We start from the raw sequence: 18,242 nt of genomic DNA on the forward strand, positions 1-18,242 counted from the left end.
GCTATCAAAATAAAATAACTACGTTGTTAAAAAAGAAAATTATCACTTTAAATACGGTCAAGATGACAATTTTTGACATTATAACGAGTAAACTACATTATTAAGAGCTATAGAAACCGTAACCAGATGATGTTTCAGGAAAAATTATGTCATTACAAGTTTATTCTGAAATTTTGTATAAGATGTGTAACACATACGTCACACTGAACTTGACTGTAACACAGAGAGAAACGGTGTCTACTTGAACGAAAACGGTGGAAGCTTGCACAAGAACCGGCTGGGCTGTCTTGTGAAACTCAACATGTCACAATTCAGATGTTGAGCGCACGTCTGAAAGAGCCATATTTACCCCCGAACGGCAGTAGCTGACGGCCACGCCCCGTAGCCACCGCTCGGTGCCGGTACTAAAGTACTGGTGGAGGCGCAACGGCGAGCGATTTGAAACCCAGCAGGGCGGCTAGCGGGCTCACAGCGGAGAGGAAGCAGCACTGTCGGCTGGTCTGGGAACCATGAGAGAGTACAAGGTAGTAGTTCTTGGGTCTGGAGGAGTCGGTAAATCCGCGTTAACCGTCCAGTTTGTGACGGGGTCTTTTATAGAGAAATATGACCCCACGATAGAGGATTTCTATAGGAAGGAGATAGAGGTGGACTCGTCTCCGTCCGTTCTGGAGATCTTGGACACGGCGGGGACGGAGCAGTTCGCCTCCATGCGAGACCTATACATCAAAAACGGCCAGGGTTTCATCCTGGTGTACAGCCTGGTGAACCAGCAGAGCTTCCAGGATATCAAACCGATGCGGGATCAGATCATTCGGGTGAAACGGTACGAGAGGGTGCCGATGATTCTGGTTGGAAACAAAGTGGACCTGGAGGGGGAAAGGGAGGTCTCGTCCGGCGAGGGCAAGGCATTGGCGGACGACTGGAATTGCCCGTTCATGGAAACTTCAGCCAAAAATAAAACCTCGGTGGACGAACTGTTTGCAGAGATTGTCCGACAGATGAACTATGCCTCAACACCAAATGGCGACGATCAGTGCTGTTCGTCTTGTGTCATTCTTTAAGAACAATTACGACCATTAAGTTTTAGTCCTTGCTCGGTTTTTAAGTTTGCAATGGTAAGTTAAAACACCGTACACTCAAAAAGTAAAGCTGTCATTATTTAGATTCAGAGATACTCAAGCCAGCGCCCAGTAATCGAAACATTAAAATTCACATGTCCATGTCAGGAGGAAGTGGTGTCCAGAACACATAGCACAGATGTCCAAATCGCCTGTTAAGTACTCTTTGTTTACTTCTGTTTCTGGCTCATATAAGCCCAGTATTAGTTTAAAATGAGAATCTACAGTGTTCAGCTTGCAATCCATTGTTTTGCTAAGCAGATTGGGGAAGTATCTGACTCATTTGTAAAACTGGAGGGGCAGGCTGTGGCTGGTTTAATGAGGTTAGCAAAGTTAGTGGCTGAATCTGTAGACACACAGTGTGGAAACTATCAAACAACTTCTCAAAACGCTCCCATCCAGAATGAGGTTTAAAGGAGTTGGGGGATTCCAAAGTTCTTATTTTCCTTGCACACATGTTGTTGAGCCAAACCAAAGTCACCACGGTGTTCTGTTCTTCTATGCTCTGTTAAAACTCACTCACAATTCACTTTTATCTATTTGTGGCAGTGTGTTGCAGCGAGTGTGTACTCTTGAGCTCGTCTTCGTGTCTCACCCTGGCTTTGGAGGAAAATACGGGGAGGAATGCTTGCAGGGGGACGAGAGGAGGAGCAGGAGGGGGATCGACAGAGGGAGTGGTCCACTCTTCAGGAATTCTGCTGGGTTGGAGTATCTTTGCTGCACGATCAGTGTCCTCCATTGATGTCAACACTGTCGTCTCCAGAGTTTCAGCAAACCCTCCCCCGCACCAGTTCCAACTGTACTCACAACTGGAACTAAGGCCGAGTGGAAACTATAGGGAAGGCAACACGTAGATACACTCGTAAATGGGTATTTCTGTATAAGAGGATGACAGAGAGAGTATATTTTGTTAAGTATCTGCACAGTCTGGGGCAGTTTAAGGTTTGGGTGATATGTCTGCCTAACTCACTTTAGCAGAATGCCCCATAACACTCCAAATCTGAGGTTTTTTTTTCTTTTTCCAAAGTCAAAAGAAGATGAAACCACTTTTCTGCAGGTGGAGTATACGTGACGAGTGCCACTTTTTTCTGTCATGTCATTTTCGGTGTTTAAGAGGACCTGAACTGAAGTGATACGGGGATGTTGACATGATCGCCCTTGTGTCGAGTGCCTTTCCCAAACAAATCAGCTTTTCAATTTAGTGCCAACCTACATATATCACCAAAACAACTCAAAATCGTGAACTGTTCACCTGGATAATCTCGTAGGACTGGAGGCTGAATTTTTAAAAAAGTGGGCTTTTTGTAATGGAATGGCAGTTTTCTGTGTGTGTTTTTTTTGCCCGTTTGAAGTCTAAGATGTCATTTTTGCAATGTCTGCATTGTCTGGCCAAATCTATATCTTGAAATGCACAGGTACTGGAATCCACTAGACGTGAGAACAACACCAAACGCTTACCTTCCAGACCTCTTGAATTCTGTTTGTTCTGTTTATTTTATCGTTTTTGACAGGAAATGTGATGATGTACCGTTGACAGATCTAACCTTGATTGTAAGTTTTTCAGATCAGCCTTTAAACAATTGGCTGTCTGTTTAAAAAAACAACAACAACAGACTTTTAATACAAATGACATTTTTAAAAAAGACACCAAACTGTGTTTTCTCTTTGTTGACGTCTACCTGTTTCATTGTTGACAACGGTGGCTAATTGCCAGTTTTCTGAGTTTAAACACGTCGTGAGCAGTTTGCACAAGATCTCGTTTAAACACATTCTTGTGTGTTTGAATGCAAACAATAACTGGACAATAACTGGATTACTACAAATACGGTTATAAAGTAGTCCAACAAAGAAACTATTCAGTCATGTGTATGATTTACAGTAACGTGATTTCCCCCATAACACTACACTAAAAAGCTTAAACTTTTGACACCTTCACTTGGTGCCTTAATGGCTGCACAATTTTATACCATGTAATTTATAACATGAAAGTTGTTTTGCTGCTTCTCCCAAATATTATGTTTTTGTTTTTTAACTATTTCTCAACCTTGATTTTCCTTGTATGCAAAACTTTCCATGTTACATGAAATCAGAAGCTGAAAGGAAGCAGACTGCAATATAAACATGTTGCGACCTGCTTGGAAAAGAGATGTTAGTCACCTCATTCTGTGAGAGTGTATCACCCTGCTGATCCTTATATAGTTATTTCCTTGCTATTACATCCTTTCTCATATTCCTGAACAGCGGGAATTTGTGTAAAAATAACTGTTACTTAATTACCTGCTGAGATTTTTCATTTCTACCTTGTTGATGATCCGCTGGTGATGTGTCAGGAAGATGAAAACACTTCTTGTCTACTCTGTCATCCTTACATTCATTAATTGACGGGGTTGGGTCATGTGGCTCCAGAGAAATGTTCTAAATGTGTTGAAGTGGAGCTTCAGCTGGGCTGTGGAGGTGTATTGACGACAGGCTGGTATGGTGGAACAGGCCCTGCTTCTGTTTACCTACAGGGATTACCTAGCCACTGCTGGCTGGTGGGCTGCAGTATGACTTGGTAGGGGAAGGGGGTAAAAAAACACGTCTGTGTGTGTGTGTACTGTATTCGTCTTAGCGTTGATGTTAGCCTGCACCGACCACACATCACCGGTGGGCCTGCGTTGGCCTGGATATCAGTGCCTGTTGCTAGTGGAAGCAACGGTAGGCTATGTATTCTTTTGTCTTGGCCTGCACCATGTGACTGTGGAGCATGGGGAGTTCAGGATGCAGGGTTGTGTGAGAGGTCATTTAGTGAGAATGGTATATTCAGTAAGTGTGATCAAACAGTGGTTTGGATTAGAGCTGGGCCGCATGGTCACATTTCACGTTGTTAAAATGATGACACATTTGGTGTTAATTAATAACAAGATTAATGACAAATCACATATAACAGGTCTATTGCACTAAATGTGTGTCACACATTACATCACTAAATGACTTGATTATGTATTAATTTGCCAGTTTAGATCGAGGATTTGCAAAAATATTCCTTAGTATGTTTTATCCATCCTCACCATAAGGTTAGCTTGTATTTTGATTAATAAGAATACATAGTTGCCCTGTCTAGGTATTTTTACATTTGCATGTCCTGTTTTCACCCTAAAGAGGAAGACAAAATTACAGTATAATTTTTGGTTTCAGCATCATTTGAAGAAATGCTTTTCTGTTGGTGATTGTTGACTGTGAGCGTCCAAACTGTCTTTCATCCACCAAGGACGGAGGCGGGTCCACAACAGCGGTATGCATGCAAAGTCAGGACTAATGGCATGTTTCCTCCAAGGCCTGGGTACAGATTGTGTGATTAGACGCGACAGGAGTTGAAGCTGAACTTAAAATAATACAGTTGAACTGGTGGAGGATGAGAGGAAGCACTCATTACAGTGCTCCCTCCTTTCTACTGCTGTGCAGGTTCAGCCTCTTGCTGTGGTCAAAACAGCTGATAGCAGAGGAATTTGCCCCATGGGGAGAAAAGGGTCTGTTTAGTGTCTTTTAATCTATCTCTTTAAGATGAGAGAAAGTGAAACCCCCACTGCCTTTTTCTCTTTTTTTTGGATCAAAATCACCCATATAGACTGTAGTGTGGTTAGTTACTGTGGTTTTGTTTTTGTTTGTAATATCTGTTTCTTGGAGCTGTATTTTTGCAGTCTTGAATTCTAGCATTGTTTTGTTTTGTTTTTTCTAAGAAATTTAATTTAAAAAAAAAGTCTAAAGTCATTTGTTTCAGATATGGCATACAGGAAAAGCTTGTGATCAGGTTTGCTGATAGTCAGCTTGTCAGTAGTTGCTGGTCATGGGAGATGGTCATGTGATGCAGTTGCCATGGTTAAGGGGGGTTGGGATGTGGTATGGTTGCTCAGGGTGGCCTCATGACCTATGGGAGTTCAGTTGTTGCAGGAATTTTGACTGTAAGAGGGAAAGTGTCAGGCTGTTTGATCGTCTTACTCACCATAGACATATTTTCTCAATGCATGACAGGAGGTGTGATTATACATTCAAGCCACATTTGCGTGCAAACAGTATATTGATTTTGTCACTTATTAAGAGAGAGCTCTTGTTTCTGCGTGGATACAGCGTCTGTGACGTGTGTTGGAACCCATTGGCATGACAGGAAGTGTTGTGACAGAGTCAGTGAGCGTGGACGGTTTGTGTTCGCATTTTCTACATGGGACTTAATCACTACGTGGTCTCTTTGCTGAATTATAGGCTTCTTATCCTCTTTGAGCATCATTGTATTTTTTGAGGCTCTGTTGTGCTCAAAAGAAAGACGCTCTTGCCTCCTTCCCAGCAGATGTGCTTGATATGTGCCGTATCTCCCAAGGGAAGCCTGTCCTCTAAAATCCATTTGACTCCATTATCCGTGACAGTAACATAAAAACACACGTGACAGAACTCACACTTCGCTGCTGCAGCTTTGTTAACTTTGTTCTGTCGTTTCTGGTTCAGTTGTGCATTACCATAACAAAACAGGAGTGACCTTTCATTCTGTGTTTTCCCTTCGAAGGATGAATGAGGTTCGTATTCTTGCTTTCACTAATACGTGAATACGCACACTCATATAACCTGCGTTGTGCAAATTTAACCCCTCTCTGCAAAATAGATCCGTGCAGCATTCCAACACCAAGACTTCAGACTCAAGCAGTGCAGCATGTCAGTTTTCTAATGAGCTGATTAATATTTAATTTGAACTTTCTTATCATGTTATTTCACTATGCTAATCTTTGAACTTTCATATTTTGTTGCGCAATTGACTATAAATCATGGGAGATCTTGAGATATGCAGATTTTGCCTGACATAGTTGTATTACCTCCACTAGTTTATGACGGCTGAAGCTGTAACTTCTGGTTACAGTGTTTACTCCAGGCTTGTTATTTTGTATGTCACCTGGACTGTGTAGTCATAAGGGTCAGTGGAGAGAAAGAAGAGTTATGTCTGATCATCCTTTAGCTCTCTCTGTCATTCAGGGAGTGGTTTTCTCACTCAGAGTTGACTATGCTGAGGTGGGAATGCCCCGAAATTCCTCTCATTCATGTCATTCCTTCAACTGAAATGTCTGGACATGTCTTCAGCCTCAGCTCTAAAATGGAGACACTTTGAATTCAATGGAAACAAAGCAATTAATCTTTTAAAACAATTAGTCTGTTAAGAAATCCAACTTTTCCTTACTCTGACCTAGCTTGCCATGTTTTCTCAGTCCTGATCAAAACCCTGACAGAGTCAGAAAATGTAATATCCCCAGTAGCTATTTAGCAAACATGAAGGTAGAGGCCAAGAGAGCAGCTAGGATAGATGATGAGAGTGCAGGTTTTCTGAGAAGACCTCCAGATACCTACCGCAGCGTCACAAGCCACATCTCATCGGGTGCGCACTCAAACACATCTTTGTATCATCTTTAGATAATCACCACACATTTGTCTTGGTTCATACCAGAGCTGGAACTCAAAAAGGAAACTAGGCCAAATTAAGTAGTCAGACAAAACCTGTTGCTCACCACAATCACTGTGGATTTTGTTCAATGGTATCAATGAGGACAAGCAGTGCTTCAGGACTTCATTATGAACTGAGCTCAATTACAATGTGTTTTAATTATGATGGGGGTAAAATTGGGCCACTAATCATCTGTTGCAACAGAGGACTGCAATTAGATTTTGTGGAGATATAAGTAAATGAATAATTGGTAACTTCAAAAACACTGACAGCATGATGTTTCCTCTCTCAGCTGTTGCTGCACAGAAGACTTCTAATGTAGCTCCTGAGGTTTGGGTGTAGCTTCTCACTTGAATGACAGACTTTTAAGAAGTGAGCCTCCTCAAATGCTCTCTCACTGTTATTTGTGTGCCTGATTGATCATAGGTCTGCACGAGATGTTAAGTCGAGGTGCATTAAGTGACATTTGGAGAAGGAAAAAACGACATCACTTGTTCCTGACTTTGCTATTTGTGCGAATTTGGGAGGTTAAGTTGAAACCACAGCAGAGTTAGAAGATTCAAACTACCAGTTGTGATAATGCTCTGGGAGATTTTTTCTTTTTTTCTTCTTTTTTTCAGATGTAATAATACCCATGTCCCGTAAACCACTGCTGCCATGAAGATGTTTCAGGGCATAAAATGTTTTTTCTGGATCTGGATTGGGTCGTACTTGTGATCCAAAATAAACAAAACATGTAATTTCAAATTGGCTTTACAAAATTGCATTGCACCTTTTCAAAGCTTCAAAAATATCTGAAGTAGTTGAACTAGTCCTGTATACAAATTGTGTTTTAATGAAGATTGAAGTCACATGTTATTTTTCAATAGAGATTTATGTCATAAAGATTTGATTATCTTGCACCTTCTTCTTCTTTTGGCTTTTCCCTTCTGGAGTCACCACAGCGAATCAATTGCCTCCATCTAACCCTGTCCTTTGCATCCTCTTCTCTCACACCAACTACCTTCATGTCCTCTTTCACTACATCCATAAACCTCCTCTTTGGTCTTCCTCTAGGCCTCCTGCCTGGCAGTTCAAAACTCAGCATCCTTCTACCAATATATTGACTATCTCTCCTCTGGACATGTCCAAACCATCTCAGTCTGGTCTCTCTGACTTTATCTCCAAAACCTCTAACATGTGCTGTCCCTCTGATGTACTCATTCCTGATCCTATCCTTCCTGGTCACTCCCAAAGAGAATCTCAGCATCTTCATCTCTGCTACCTCCAGCTCTGTCTCCTGTCTTTTCCACAGTGACACTGTCTCTAGACCAAACAACATTGCTGGTCGTTAATATACAGTATATACTCGGTAATTATTGTCTCCCACTTTATGAATATGTCATTTTACAGCTTTTCAGTTCAGTACACATGTTTCTTTGTTACCACAAGTACTGGAGAGGCTTTTTAGAGAGTTACCCTGTTAGTCAGGACAGGTTTATTTACTACTCTGCTATCTCTATCCATCTGCCTTCTTCCTTCCCCCAGTTATGAATCCAGATTGAAACATTTCTCCTGAGGCTATGTTATGCAACATCTATTTTATAACCTGCAGGGGCAAGACAAAGAACTTTGTGGGAGAGAAACTACCAAAAGAAAAGCTGAAGTTTAACTTCTAGTAAGAAATGTCCTCTTTTGCGTTTGTGAACTCTGGGGTATCGTGTATTTTTCACAGTGACATTTTATCCTCATGTCATTACACATTTAGTAGGGATGTTTCCCACATCTTCAACCAGCCTTCAGTAATAATGGCAAAAAAATGTTAGATGACCTCAACCACACAACACAAAAAATCCTGGGTAAAAAACCTTGAGTTCATGTTGTTGTGTTCACATTATTTTTTTAATGATAATAAAAATAATCAAGCTTTAAACAAATCTTATAGTTTAAGGAGATGGTACGTTCTGTATTTTTCCATAGGAATTTGTGGTATATTACAAAATGAACAAAATGATTCATCAGCAGATCACCAAATGGGGGGGGGGGGTTTCTATTATTTTTGATGACATAACTAATGGACACAGTGTTGCAAAATGTTAATTTACCTTGTGGAAGTGTTCTTCAAATATGGGCTTCGCAGGAAGTGCTCGTGGATTAACTGGCGTGTGGCACAGCTGACTCTTACACAACAGCCCCACCCAGAATGCCACAGTGTTTGTGTCACACGGCAAAGCTCTGCAGTAGGAAGTGAGTGTAACGGTGAAGTATTGAGAACCAAACATTCATACCTCTACACACAAATCACAATAAACACACAACACCAGGTTGTCTCATCATGAGTGTCTTGTTTTCACTGAAACCGCTGATCGTCTTCAGCGGATGTCATGCCTCTTTGTTATCATAAAACCATCATAAAGTGCTAAGTTAGAGATCTGGATGAAGTCTTAGTTATGACCCAGTGTCCTGAAATGATTTCAGGGAATTTTTGAGAAACTGGGCTGTGAGGAAATTGCTCATATCCTGTGTGGAGCTGTGGAAGAGGAAGTCTCCTGTGACACTGTGAATCTGTAGCCTACTGACCCACATCAGTGAGCTCTGTATCCTGCTGCACTTTGATTACCCCACTAATGCTATGCTGTGTTCAGAACCAAAGTTCTTCATAACCATAAAATATGCAAGTCAGAGTTGTGAGTTTTTAGAAAACATTGTGCTGTTACAGCAACAACTCCTATCTGCTGTTTATGTACTGTAAGTTAATATTCTCTTAAATATCTGGTAGTTGAAGTCATTAGAGAATAAAGTCTTTCCTTCCTCTTAAAACTTTTTAGCGTGCACGCTTTTTGTCGTTTCTTAGATTTTCTGCCATATTTGAATTACGCCAGAGTTCTAACGGTGTTTAAAAGTGATTCTTTCTTACAAGTGATTTGTTAGTATTAGTGAAATATTCCAAAACTGATATGCCAACAAGTTGTTTTTGCTGAAAACAGAGACAAAAAGGCATCCCTTTCGAAAAATTAGTTTCACACCAACAGATATGCAAAGACTCTGCATGCTGTAGGATGATTTTTTTCTCATGAATTCGCTATGGTTGTGTTATGTAATTCCAACTAGTGAAGCCAGAAATGTACAATTGTTTATTGCTAAATTTAAATTAGCTCAACTGATTCAAGTGTGATTTTAGTTGCATACACTGCCAGTGATGGCAGCTTTGCAACCATGTTTCCTACATGTTTTGAAATATTTACAAGTGGAAGATGAAGTATCTGTTCAAAATTCTGATGTATCAGATTTAGAATTTGCCAGATAATGACATGATGACTTTTTGTTCCAACTGGCTTTGTGTGATAATGTCCTAAATGATAGGATTGTTTGATCGAATGTGGCGCAGTTCTCAGTCAATTTGAGTTTCCCCCACTGCCCGAATCGCCTGCCAGTTTTACAGATCACACTGTTACTTGTGTGATCTAACTTAGTCAGCTTGCGAAAATTACATCCAGTCCTGCTCACTGTTTTTCTAAAGGTGTCAAAATGATATTTGCAGTCTGTTTGTTCTCACATGCAAATATCTTGGCTACAGGCGCAATAAAAAACTGATCCACAGATGGGAGATGAACACGAACGGAGAGCTTGCTGTTTCGTCCTTCTGATGCCGCAGTGTGTTTGCTTAAATGGCCTTTCCTGATCAATAGTTGTGCTCGTTTTGTTCTTTCTTGAGATGTTTGCACCTCGTGGCCCCATGCAGCAGCTTTACTGGTGAACTCATAGTCCTCAGCTCAACTTTTTTACAAAATTGCATAACACTGTACTGTCCAGCATAACATCTGCCACATGTGCCATGTGATGGAACACTGAATGGTGTCCAGTGTTGATGATCACTTTGATGACAGGAAGGAAGGGTGTCTCCATGTAAGACAGCGTGACTCATGTATTGGTCCTTGTGCTGCTCCTATCCTTTTCCTTTCACTCCTCTTTTCCCCTCTGCCCCAGGGCATGTCTAGGCTTATCCTCTCTCAGTCCTCCATCAAATTTTTCTTCATTTACTTTATTGGTTTTTGTTGGACCATCTGTCCAGGTTTTAAAACAGTCAATATGTTATCAACTAGCTGTTTGCTTCAGGAGTCATTTTTCACACATTGCCCCTCCAGGTCTTTGATCGATGTGTTGATCAATTGCAGAAACGGTTTAACACTGTACAACCCTTCTAAAATATTCTTGCAAAGAATCTGGAGAGAGAAGATTGAAACCATTCTCATGCTAATGAAGAAAATACAAAACTGTTTGCTCCAGCTAAGTGGCTTATCTTGGTACAAAAACTGGAAACAGCTAGGTTTGTTTATTGTAATGGTAAAAATTAGTCTGTGGGACTATTTCCTGTCTAATCTCACACTCAGAAAAAGTTGCTAATACAAGAAATAATCCATCTAACCCTGAAAGTACAGACATGATCATTTTTACGTAGGCATGTTTTCAGAGATTTAATAATCAAAACAAAATGTAACTTTACAAATTAACCATTTTACCATTTGACAGAACAAGGCTTAAGTTGTCTCCGTTTAGCGTTTATGCTATACTAAACTAACTGACCACCAATGGCTTCATATTTACTGCACACATGAGATTAGTGTCTTATATTTTCCAAAAGGAAGCTAAATCCTTTGGGCTATATTAGTTTAATAAATTCATAATGAGGTTTCTTTTCAAATCTGTTACAAGAAGAGACTTTTCAGAATAATTATTTAAACTGACACATCCCATCCTCTTTATCTTAATTGCCTCCCTTTATCCTCTCACCATGTTGACTCCAATCAGGAAAATACTGATTGATATCTGGTGCTTTTATCACTGAGTGATAAAAGATGGCCAGCAAAGAGATGCCATCCAATTAAGAAGGTATGTAGGCTTAATCAAGTCTGTCCAAAGTAATAAGAAAACAAATCAGAGAATACGATGAGGAGGAACAATGTTAAGGCCAGCTGGAGATGACAAATGAGGAGAAGCCACACTGCAGGTCTCACTTTCAACCTAAAGCCATTAGTGTCTCCAAGCAGGCTGATGGTACAACATGTTTTCATTCTTTATTTACTTAACCTGACACACATAAATTCTCATGCGTTGAATATCCTGTAGAGTCAGTTTCCTGACATTGACAACTTGTATCCTTGGAGAGAGACAGATGTCTATCCAAACAAACTTGTGCACATAGGTCACACCTATCCTGAAGTGTGTCATACATTAGCACTCAGATCCGAATGCTCATAACATGCATGTTCCCGTTGATTATTTTTGTCCCAGTCTCCTACTTGCCTACTGGTGTTATCTCAGGATATGTAAGCCTCCAGACCATATGGGCTCTGGGGGCTTAATGGCCTTTCAGCTAGCCTCATTGAAGGGCCTGCTGTTTAAATGGAGTCTAGGGGCATACTCTCAGATAATCATCTGCCTCAAACTTTGTCCATAGACTTAAAAACAGTTTGTCCCCGCCTGCCAGATTTCACTTAAGCCTTAATGTTCTGCAAAACTGCAAGCAAATTCCTCTAATTCTCTGTTTGCCACAGCCAAGTGTTAGCTTGTTGTGTAATTATTATTTGTGATCTGTGGATCTCGGCAATCTAGGATGGGCAGATGGCAGTGACTCGCTGTCTCTCTCCTCGTCTCCTTCATCTCACATTTTTATTTTCACATGCTCGATTGTGTTCATGTGTGGGATTACATGTCTTTGTGTCTCAGTGTGAGTATGTGTGTTTTGTTTGAGGAATGTCTACTCTGTTGACCATATGGTACAACACTGCCTGCTGGGTAAAGATAAATCCTTCATGCAATGGCAGCAGAGACACCAACACACACAGAGACACATATATATACACTTCACACAATTATCACTACCTTAGTATCATGTGATTTCATATATTCATTCATCTTCTTACCACGTCATACGCTGTGGCAGGTTCGCAGGGAGCTGGAGCCTATTCCAGCTGACTAAAGGCGTGAGGCGGGGGAACCTCCATGCGCAACACCAATGCACCGCAGAGCCACACAGAGACATGGACAAGCACACACGCACACACTCACACACTACGGGCAATTGGGAGCCAACCAATTAACCTGAAGCACATGTTTTTGGAAGTGGAAGGAAGCCGGAGAACCCGGAGAGAACCCAAGCAGACATGAGGAGAACATGCTAACTCTGCACAGAGCGGGACGCGAACCTTGTACCGCCTTGCTGTGCGGTGACAGGGCTACCCACTGCGCGACCGTGTCGACCAGTATCATGTACTGTATTTGTTTATTATATTAATCTGCAACTTCAGGTCTGTTGTATAATGGCAAAACCAATGAGCCCAGTCTGGAGTTCATCTGTCAGTCTCTCTGCTCCTCTGCCCTCCTCCTCTTCCTTCGCCTCCTCCTCCTGTTCTCTGGCTGATTTGTTTTCTACCTGCCTGCCTACACTTGTCTACATCTCATGCTTTCCATCTATCTCTGAAGTAACTTGCCCCCGGCTTACCTGAGTCATCAGGCCTTTCCTGAACAATGCAATGCAGAAGTCAACTCTTAGCTTCTTCCCACACATCTAACTACCCATATTTTTCTATCTCCTGTGTGTCTCAGAACTGTATGAGAAGTGAATCCAGCATTAAAATGTTGGAAAATAATGCAGGTTGTTAAGGTGATAACTCACAATAATTTTCTTACTGAGAAATACCCTAATAGATGCCAACTTATGTCTAGATTTAAATGTATAGTCTCTCACTTGTTAGTCTGCAAGCCATTGACATTTGCAAGCCATTGACATGCACATAATGTTAGGTGTTCTGACGGTTTAAAAATAACTGCTGACTCAACAGATTGGACGGGTGATCAAAGAGGATTTGAATGAACCATGGGGCTACCAGGCTTATTCCGTGGAAGGAGTGGAAGTTGTGAAGTTGAAAATTGTCCTGTCCAAATATCCGTCATACCTTACAAAGTAGTTCAATATGACAACTATACTTACAGTTTACTAATCGTATTATTCGTTTTCGATGAAGTGTCTAATTACCTGACCATTTGCAGTCGTCCAGTCAGATTTCATTGTTGTTTTTGTGTCACCAGACCTCATTGATAACTCCAGCATTTCCAACTGAAACTAAGAAAATAAATTTGTAAGGAAGACCCTAGTTTCATTTATGTGCAACTTTTAAAGGTCTGTGCTGCATTATTTGTAAAATGCATTAATGTAAAGGCATCTGCAGACTTCATACTCGCTGTGATAGAGTGCACATTTGAAACAGCCAGATAGATTTTCCTGTAAAAATACATCGAAACAAAATATCTAAAACACCAATTCAAAGCTGTAATCAAAACATATTTTTTGTTAAGAAGCTCAAGCTTGCAAAATTCTAGCTCTATTCCCTTAACTTGTTAAATGTTTCCATGTTTCTGTGCGTGTGTGTTTGTGTGATACCTGTATAGACTTGCATCTGAGCCAGACTGCACAAAAACAGAAGGTCACTAAAATCAAAGTACCTCAACCCTCCCACGCTTCTCCTTTTGTAGGCCTCTCTTGCTCAGATTATACAGATCACAAAGAAGCCTGTACCTCTGTGTCTGAGAACGCTGTGTTAGACCGTGAAACATGGTGTTTTCTTTAGAGATGTGGTAAGAGACGGATTGTAAACCCCCTTGGCACAAATCCTCCACCCCCACTTCATCTTGTGCCACCATGTCTGCTAACTGTCGAATGTAGTAGCATGGATGAGGGCACAGCTGGAAGGAAAATAGAAAGAGACATACAAAGAGAGGGGTGGAGAAGGAGACAGGGCAGACAGAATCTGTTAAACGGAAGCTGTTTTTCTCTTTTTTTCACTCAGTCAGACGGATACAAGCAAAGATGAAGTGAGAGACACATGTAGAGGGAGGTTAGGAATAAAGCGACAGGCACAGGAACAAAAGCAACGGCATTTCATTTGAGACAGAATTTCAGCGGTAGCTTACTAGCTTAGTCACCATGACAACAACACACTTAAACAAGCATTTAATTGGTGCTGTCTGCACTTGTCAGTTGTATCTCCATTTGGTCTCTGTGTACAGTATGTAATTACACTATGATTTGTGGATATCTTATACCAGCACGAACCTGCCTATGATATGGAATATATTATTATGTTTGTTTTGTAATGTAATACTAGAGCGTGATTCAGTTTGCTACCACATCAGATTAGACATGACTTTTTTGCATCACAAGTGGCTTTGGTGTATCAAATTTGGAATTTAGGTGTGCAGTTACAAGTGAGATTTTCAGAGAGCAATTAGTTGATAGATGAGTCACTAGATGATAGGCGCTTAAACTCAGCAGCACTGTTTTTTTAAGTCAGACAGGGCAAATCGTTAGCACAGACACAGGTTCTGTAAAAGACTAGGAAAGATATGCTTACTCTGACTTGTACTTACATGCGAGAGAGAATGGATCTCTCCTTTTCTCTCACATGCCATTTAGTATTTAGTTTCTCATTCCCTTTCTGTCAACCATAAAATGTTAAGTTTTGTTTATTTGAAAGGGGACAATGCAATTTCATAGAACACATGATTACACATGGTTAAAAAAGCCAGAATTAGTCAGAAGGCTACTTTTCATCTGTAGTCCCCTGGCCATGATGTATAAAAAGCAGTAAAATACACCTACAATATAATAAGAAAAAATACATATTCAAACACTGTACAATTAAAAGAGAATAACACATCACACAAATCTTACCATAACATTTGATCATAAAATGTGAATATAGCAATGCCAATAATAGAGATCTGAGCAATCAGTGAAGATTTGACATGAGCTCTTCAGGTTGACACTTGTTTGTAGTGTAAGCGACACAATGCATAGGTCTGGGAAGCCTGAAACAGAAGAGGGTTTTTCCTTCAAGCACGTCTCGATCTCAGCCTCCATCTAGTTGTTCTCTCTGTCAGGTTCCAGCGTCAACATTTGGTTTATTATCTGTCCATGCACACTGAAAACCTTTGGGAAAAGTAAAAAAGTGTTGCAACGTTGCGGTACTGAGCTCTAAATGTGTCTCTCAGGATCCAAATGGTTATATTTTAAAACAACTGTAGGCGGCAGAGAGCAAACATCCAGGCCAGGACGAGATGTAGATGTAAGAATATAACAGCTGCACCGACAGAGGCATGTTCACGGGGAGAAGAACAATAAGTGGATTTATAATGGTTTTGTCAGCTCTAGCATGAGAGGAGTGTATGTGTAAAGACAGTCAACATCGCTGGCGGCTATTATTGTGAGCCATAGTTAAAAAACATCAATCACTGAACTAAAAGGATGTTGATATTCCCTCACTTTCCAACTTCACATAATTAATGATAAACCTGATTAAAAGCTTGTCCTTTCCACAAATACATTTTTTTTGGTGATCATTTGCCCCAAATACCAAATGCAGCAGATGGGCTGTATTCTAGCAGAAAGTCAACAATGAACGCTGCGTGGCATTTTGATGACATGTTTGCTACCAACACCCAGAATATTTAAAAACAGGGGGATGGCATGAGGTCTGGGAGGCCCTCTACCCTCTGAACAGAGTCTTACATTAACAAACATGTAAGTGAAAAATTTGCAGGATTATACCATTATTTGCCAAATGTGTGTGACATTTAACATTTCATAAGATGCAGGGGTTGCTGTTGTGTAAAAAATGTATGATGACTGTAATCCATTTTACACAACATGCACATAAAAGCAAAGGTACTTCCTGTGCTGATGTTCTTTATTTACACTGAACAAAAGTGACATAGCAGTGCCATGAGTATGATTTTAAATTGCCGTCATTGAAAACAAACGCTCAGTGGAATCCAGCATGACATTCTACATGTAGAGATCAGCTAAGCTACAAGCTACATTTTAAATTTGTCATTTGTGACATCATGCATACAACACGTCATCAGAGCAACACCTTGTCTTGCTTTCATCAGCTTGTGCTGCAACAGTAACCTCCAGGCTGCATTAACATTTATAGTGAATGGAATTTCAGTTATTTCACTTCTCTCATTTTCCTCACTTCTATCTGTTTATGAAACATTCATATTCATAAATCCATCTGATTGATGCAGTTCTTTTATAAACTGTTTCCACACACACCCCTGCATGACTCACTCCCACAGTAACAGACAGTACAGGCCTCTCTGGGCTTTACTTGACCTCAATAAGATGTAATAGCACATTTTGGGTTTGTGAATTGTACAAAAAATATGTTAGTACATGCGGCACCCCGATAACTGAAACAGGAAATATTTTGTTTCGGTGTGATGATTGCCATTCTTTCTCATTTTGTCAGAGTTGGGTAGAAACCCAAATTAAACTTGAAACAAGGCGGTCAGAGACTGCAACATCCTGAAACACCCCTGAATTCAACATTTTACCCTGACCTACACGTTTTTGTGCATGTGGTTTCCTTAAAATGTTGCTTTTTGTTTTGTGATTATATCTCATCAGGTTTCACAGATGTTTACCTAAAAAAGTATACAGTGCGCCGTCGTTCCTCATGGTTAATACGTTCGAGGAACCACACGCGATAGCGAATTCTGCGATAGAGCAACAAACTATTTATCTTATTATTTACGGTAATTTAAACATGTATGAACCCTCCCTGTACTGATATTAAACTACCTTCTATCTGTATAACTGTTCCCATACTCATATCGGCTGTTTAAAGCACTTTTGTGTCTCAAGGAATTCCGAGACTCACAGAATATAGCCCACTCCCGGATTCCGTCAGCCAATAGAATGCGCGTACGGTATCACCTTACTGCCTTCCAAAAAACTGCGAAGAGTGCAAAAGTTTAAATCATCTCATTTTCATCCCCTGTGCTGGTTGAGTAATGTGCTTTTTGTGTCATCTTTCTATCTGCAACGGTTGTGAAGATATTTGGTGGATGGATGGACAAACACTGACAATTACAATACATCACCACTTCGTGAGATGTAAAAATTATTGGGTTTATTAAGACCTGAGGGAAAATAATTGACTGAACACATATAACCGTGGGGGAGGTGGTGGGGGGGTCCCAAACAATACAGATGTAAATTCAACAATCCGCAAAGGTGATAGAAAAATAGGAGAGAACAGTCATCATTTATCAGTCATACAGTTTGGGTTTTGATTTTAGAACACCCAGCCTCAGCTGTGCATTCCTGTGAAGTGAATTCATTCCCCATGCCTCCTGGGGCACACACACAAAACACAGCTTTCTCTCCCGCAGGCACACACAAATTTTGCAGAGTATCGTTGCTGCGTCTGAGGCTGCAGCCGATAAGATAGGGTTAGGTTTCACAGCTCAAAGGCAGATACTATTGTGGTCGTTGACAGGAAACTAAAACTGTCAGAGGCTGTGGTTCCATGTGTGCACGTTGGTTGTTTGAATATTTTCCCTCTCCCCTCCATTCAAACATTGGGCCAAATGATTCCCTAAATCTATTGCTTTCCCTTGATGAATGCTTCTTCTCTCTCGTGGACTGACTGGCCCCTTGTGCTCAGTGTGAGCAAAGAGAGACAGAATCCATATTGTAGAGCAGACTGAATTCTGCCGTTTGGCCACCAGACAGGACAGTAACACTACTGTACAAGTTGGAACTATTGTGTTCTGGTGAATGACGGCCCCATCGTAGACCCCACACTGATCTAGCCAGACAAAAAAGTGTTACATAG

General features: G+C 40.8%; 1 protein-coding gene across 1 annotated transcript; it reads left to right on the forward strand.

Annotated features, from left to right (window-relative positions):
• Nucleotides 1-230: 230 nt before the first annotated feature.
• On the forward strand, nt 231-3,022 carry LOC137597087 (ras-related protein Rap-2b). The gene is made up of 2 exons (XM_068318023.1): nt 231-1,115; nt 1,668-3,022. The coding sequence occupies exon 1, from the start codon at nt 510-512 to the stop codon at nt 1,059-1,061; it is 552 nt and encodes a 183-aa protein (XP_068174124.1). The 5' UTR covers nt 231-509; the 3' UTR covers nt 1,062-1,115; nt 1,668-3,022.
• Nucleotides 3,023-18,242: the final 15,220 nt, after the last annotated feature.

Source organism: Antennarius striatus, chromosome 6, assembly GCF_040054535.1.
Source record: "Antennarius striatus isolate MH-2024 chromosome 6, ASM4005453v1, whole genome shotgun sequence".
NCBI classification, from domain to species: domain Eukaryota; kingdom Metazoa; phylum Chordata; class Actinopteri; order Lophiiformes; family Antennariidae; genus Antennarius; species Antennarius striatus.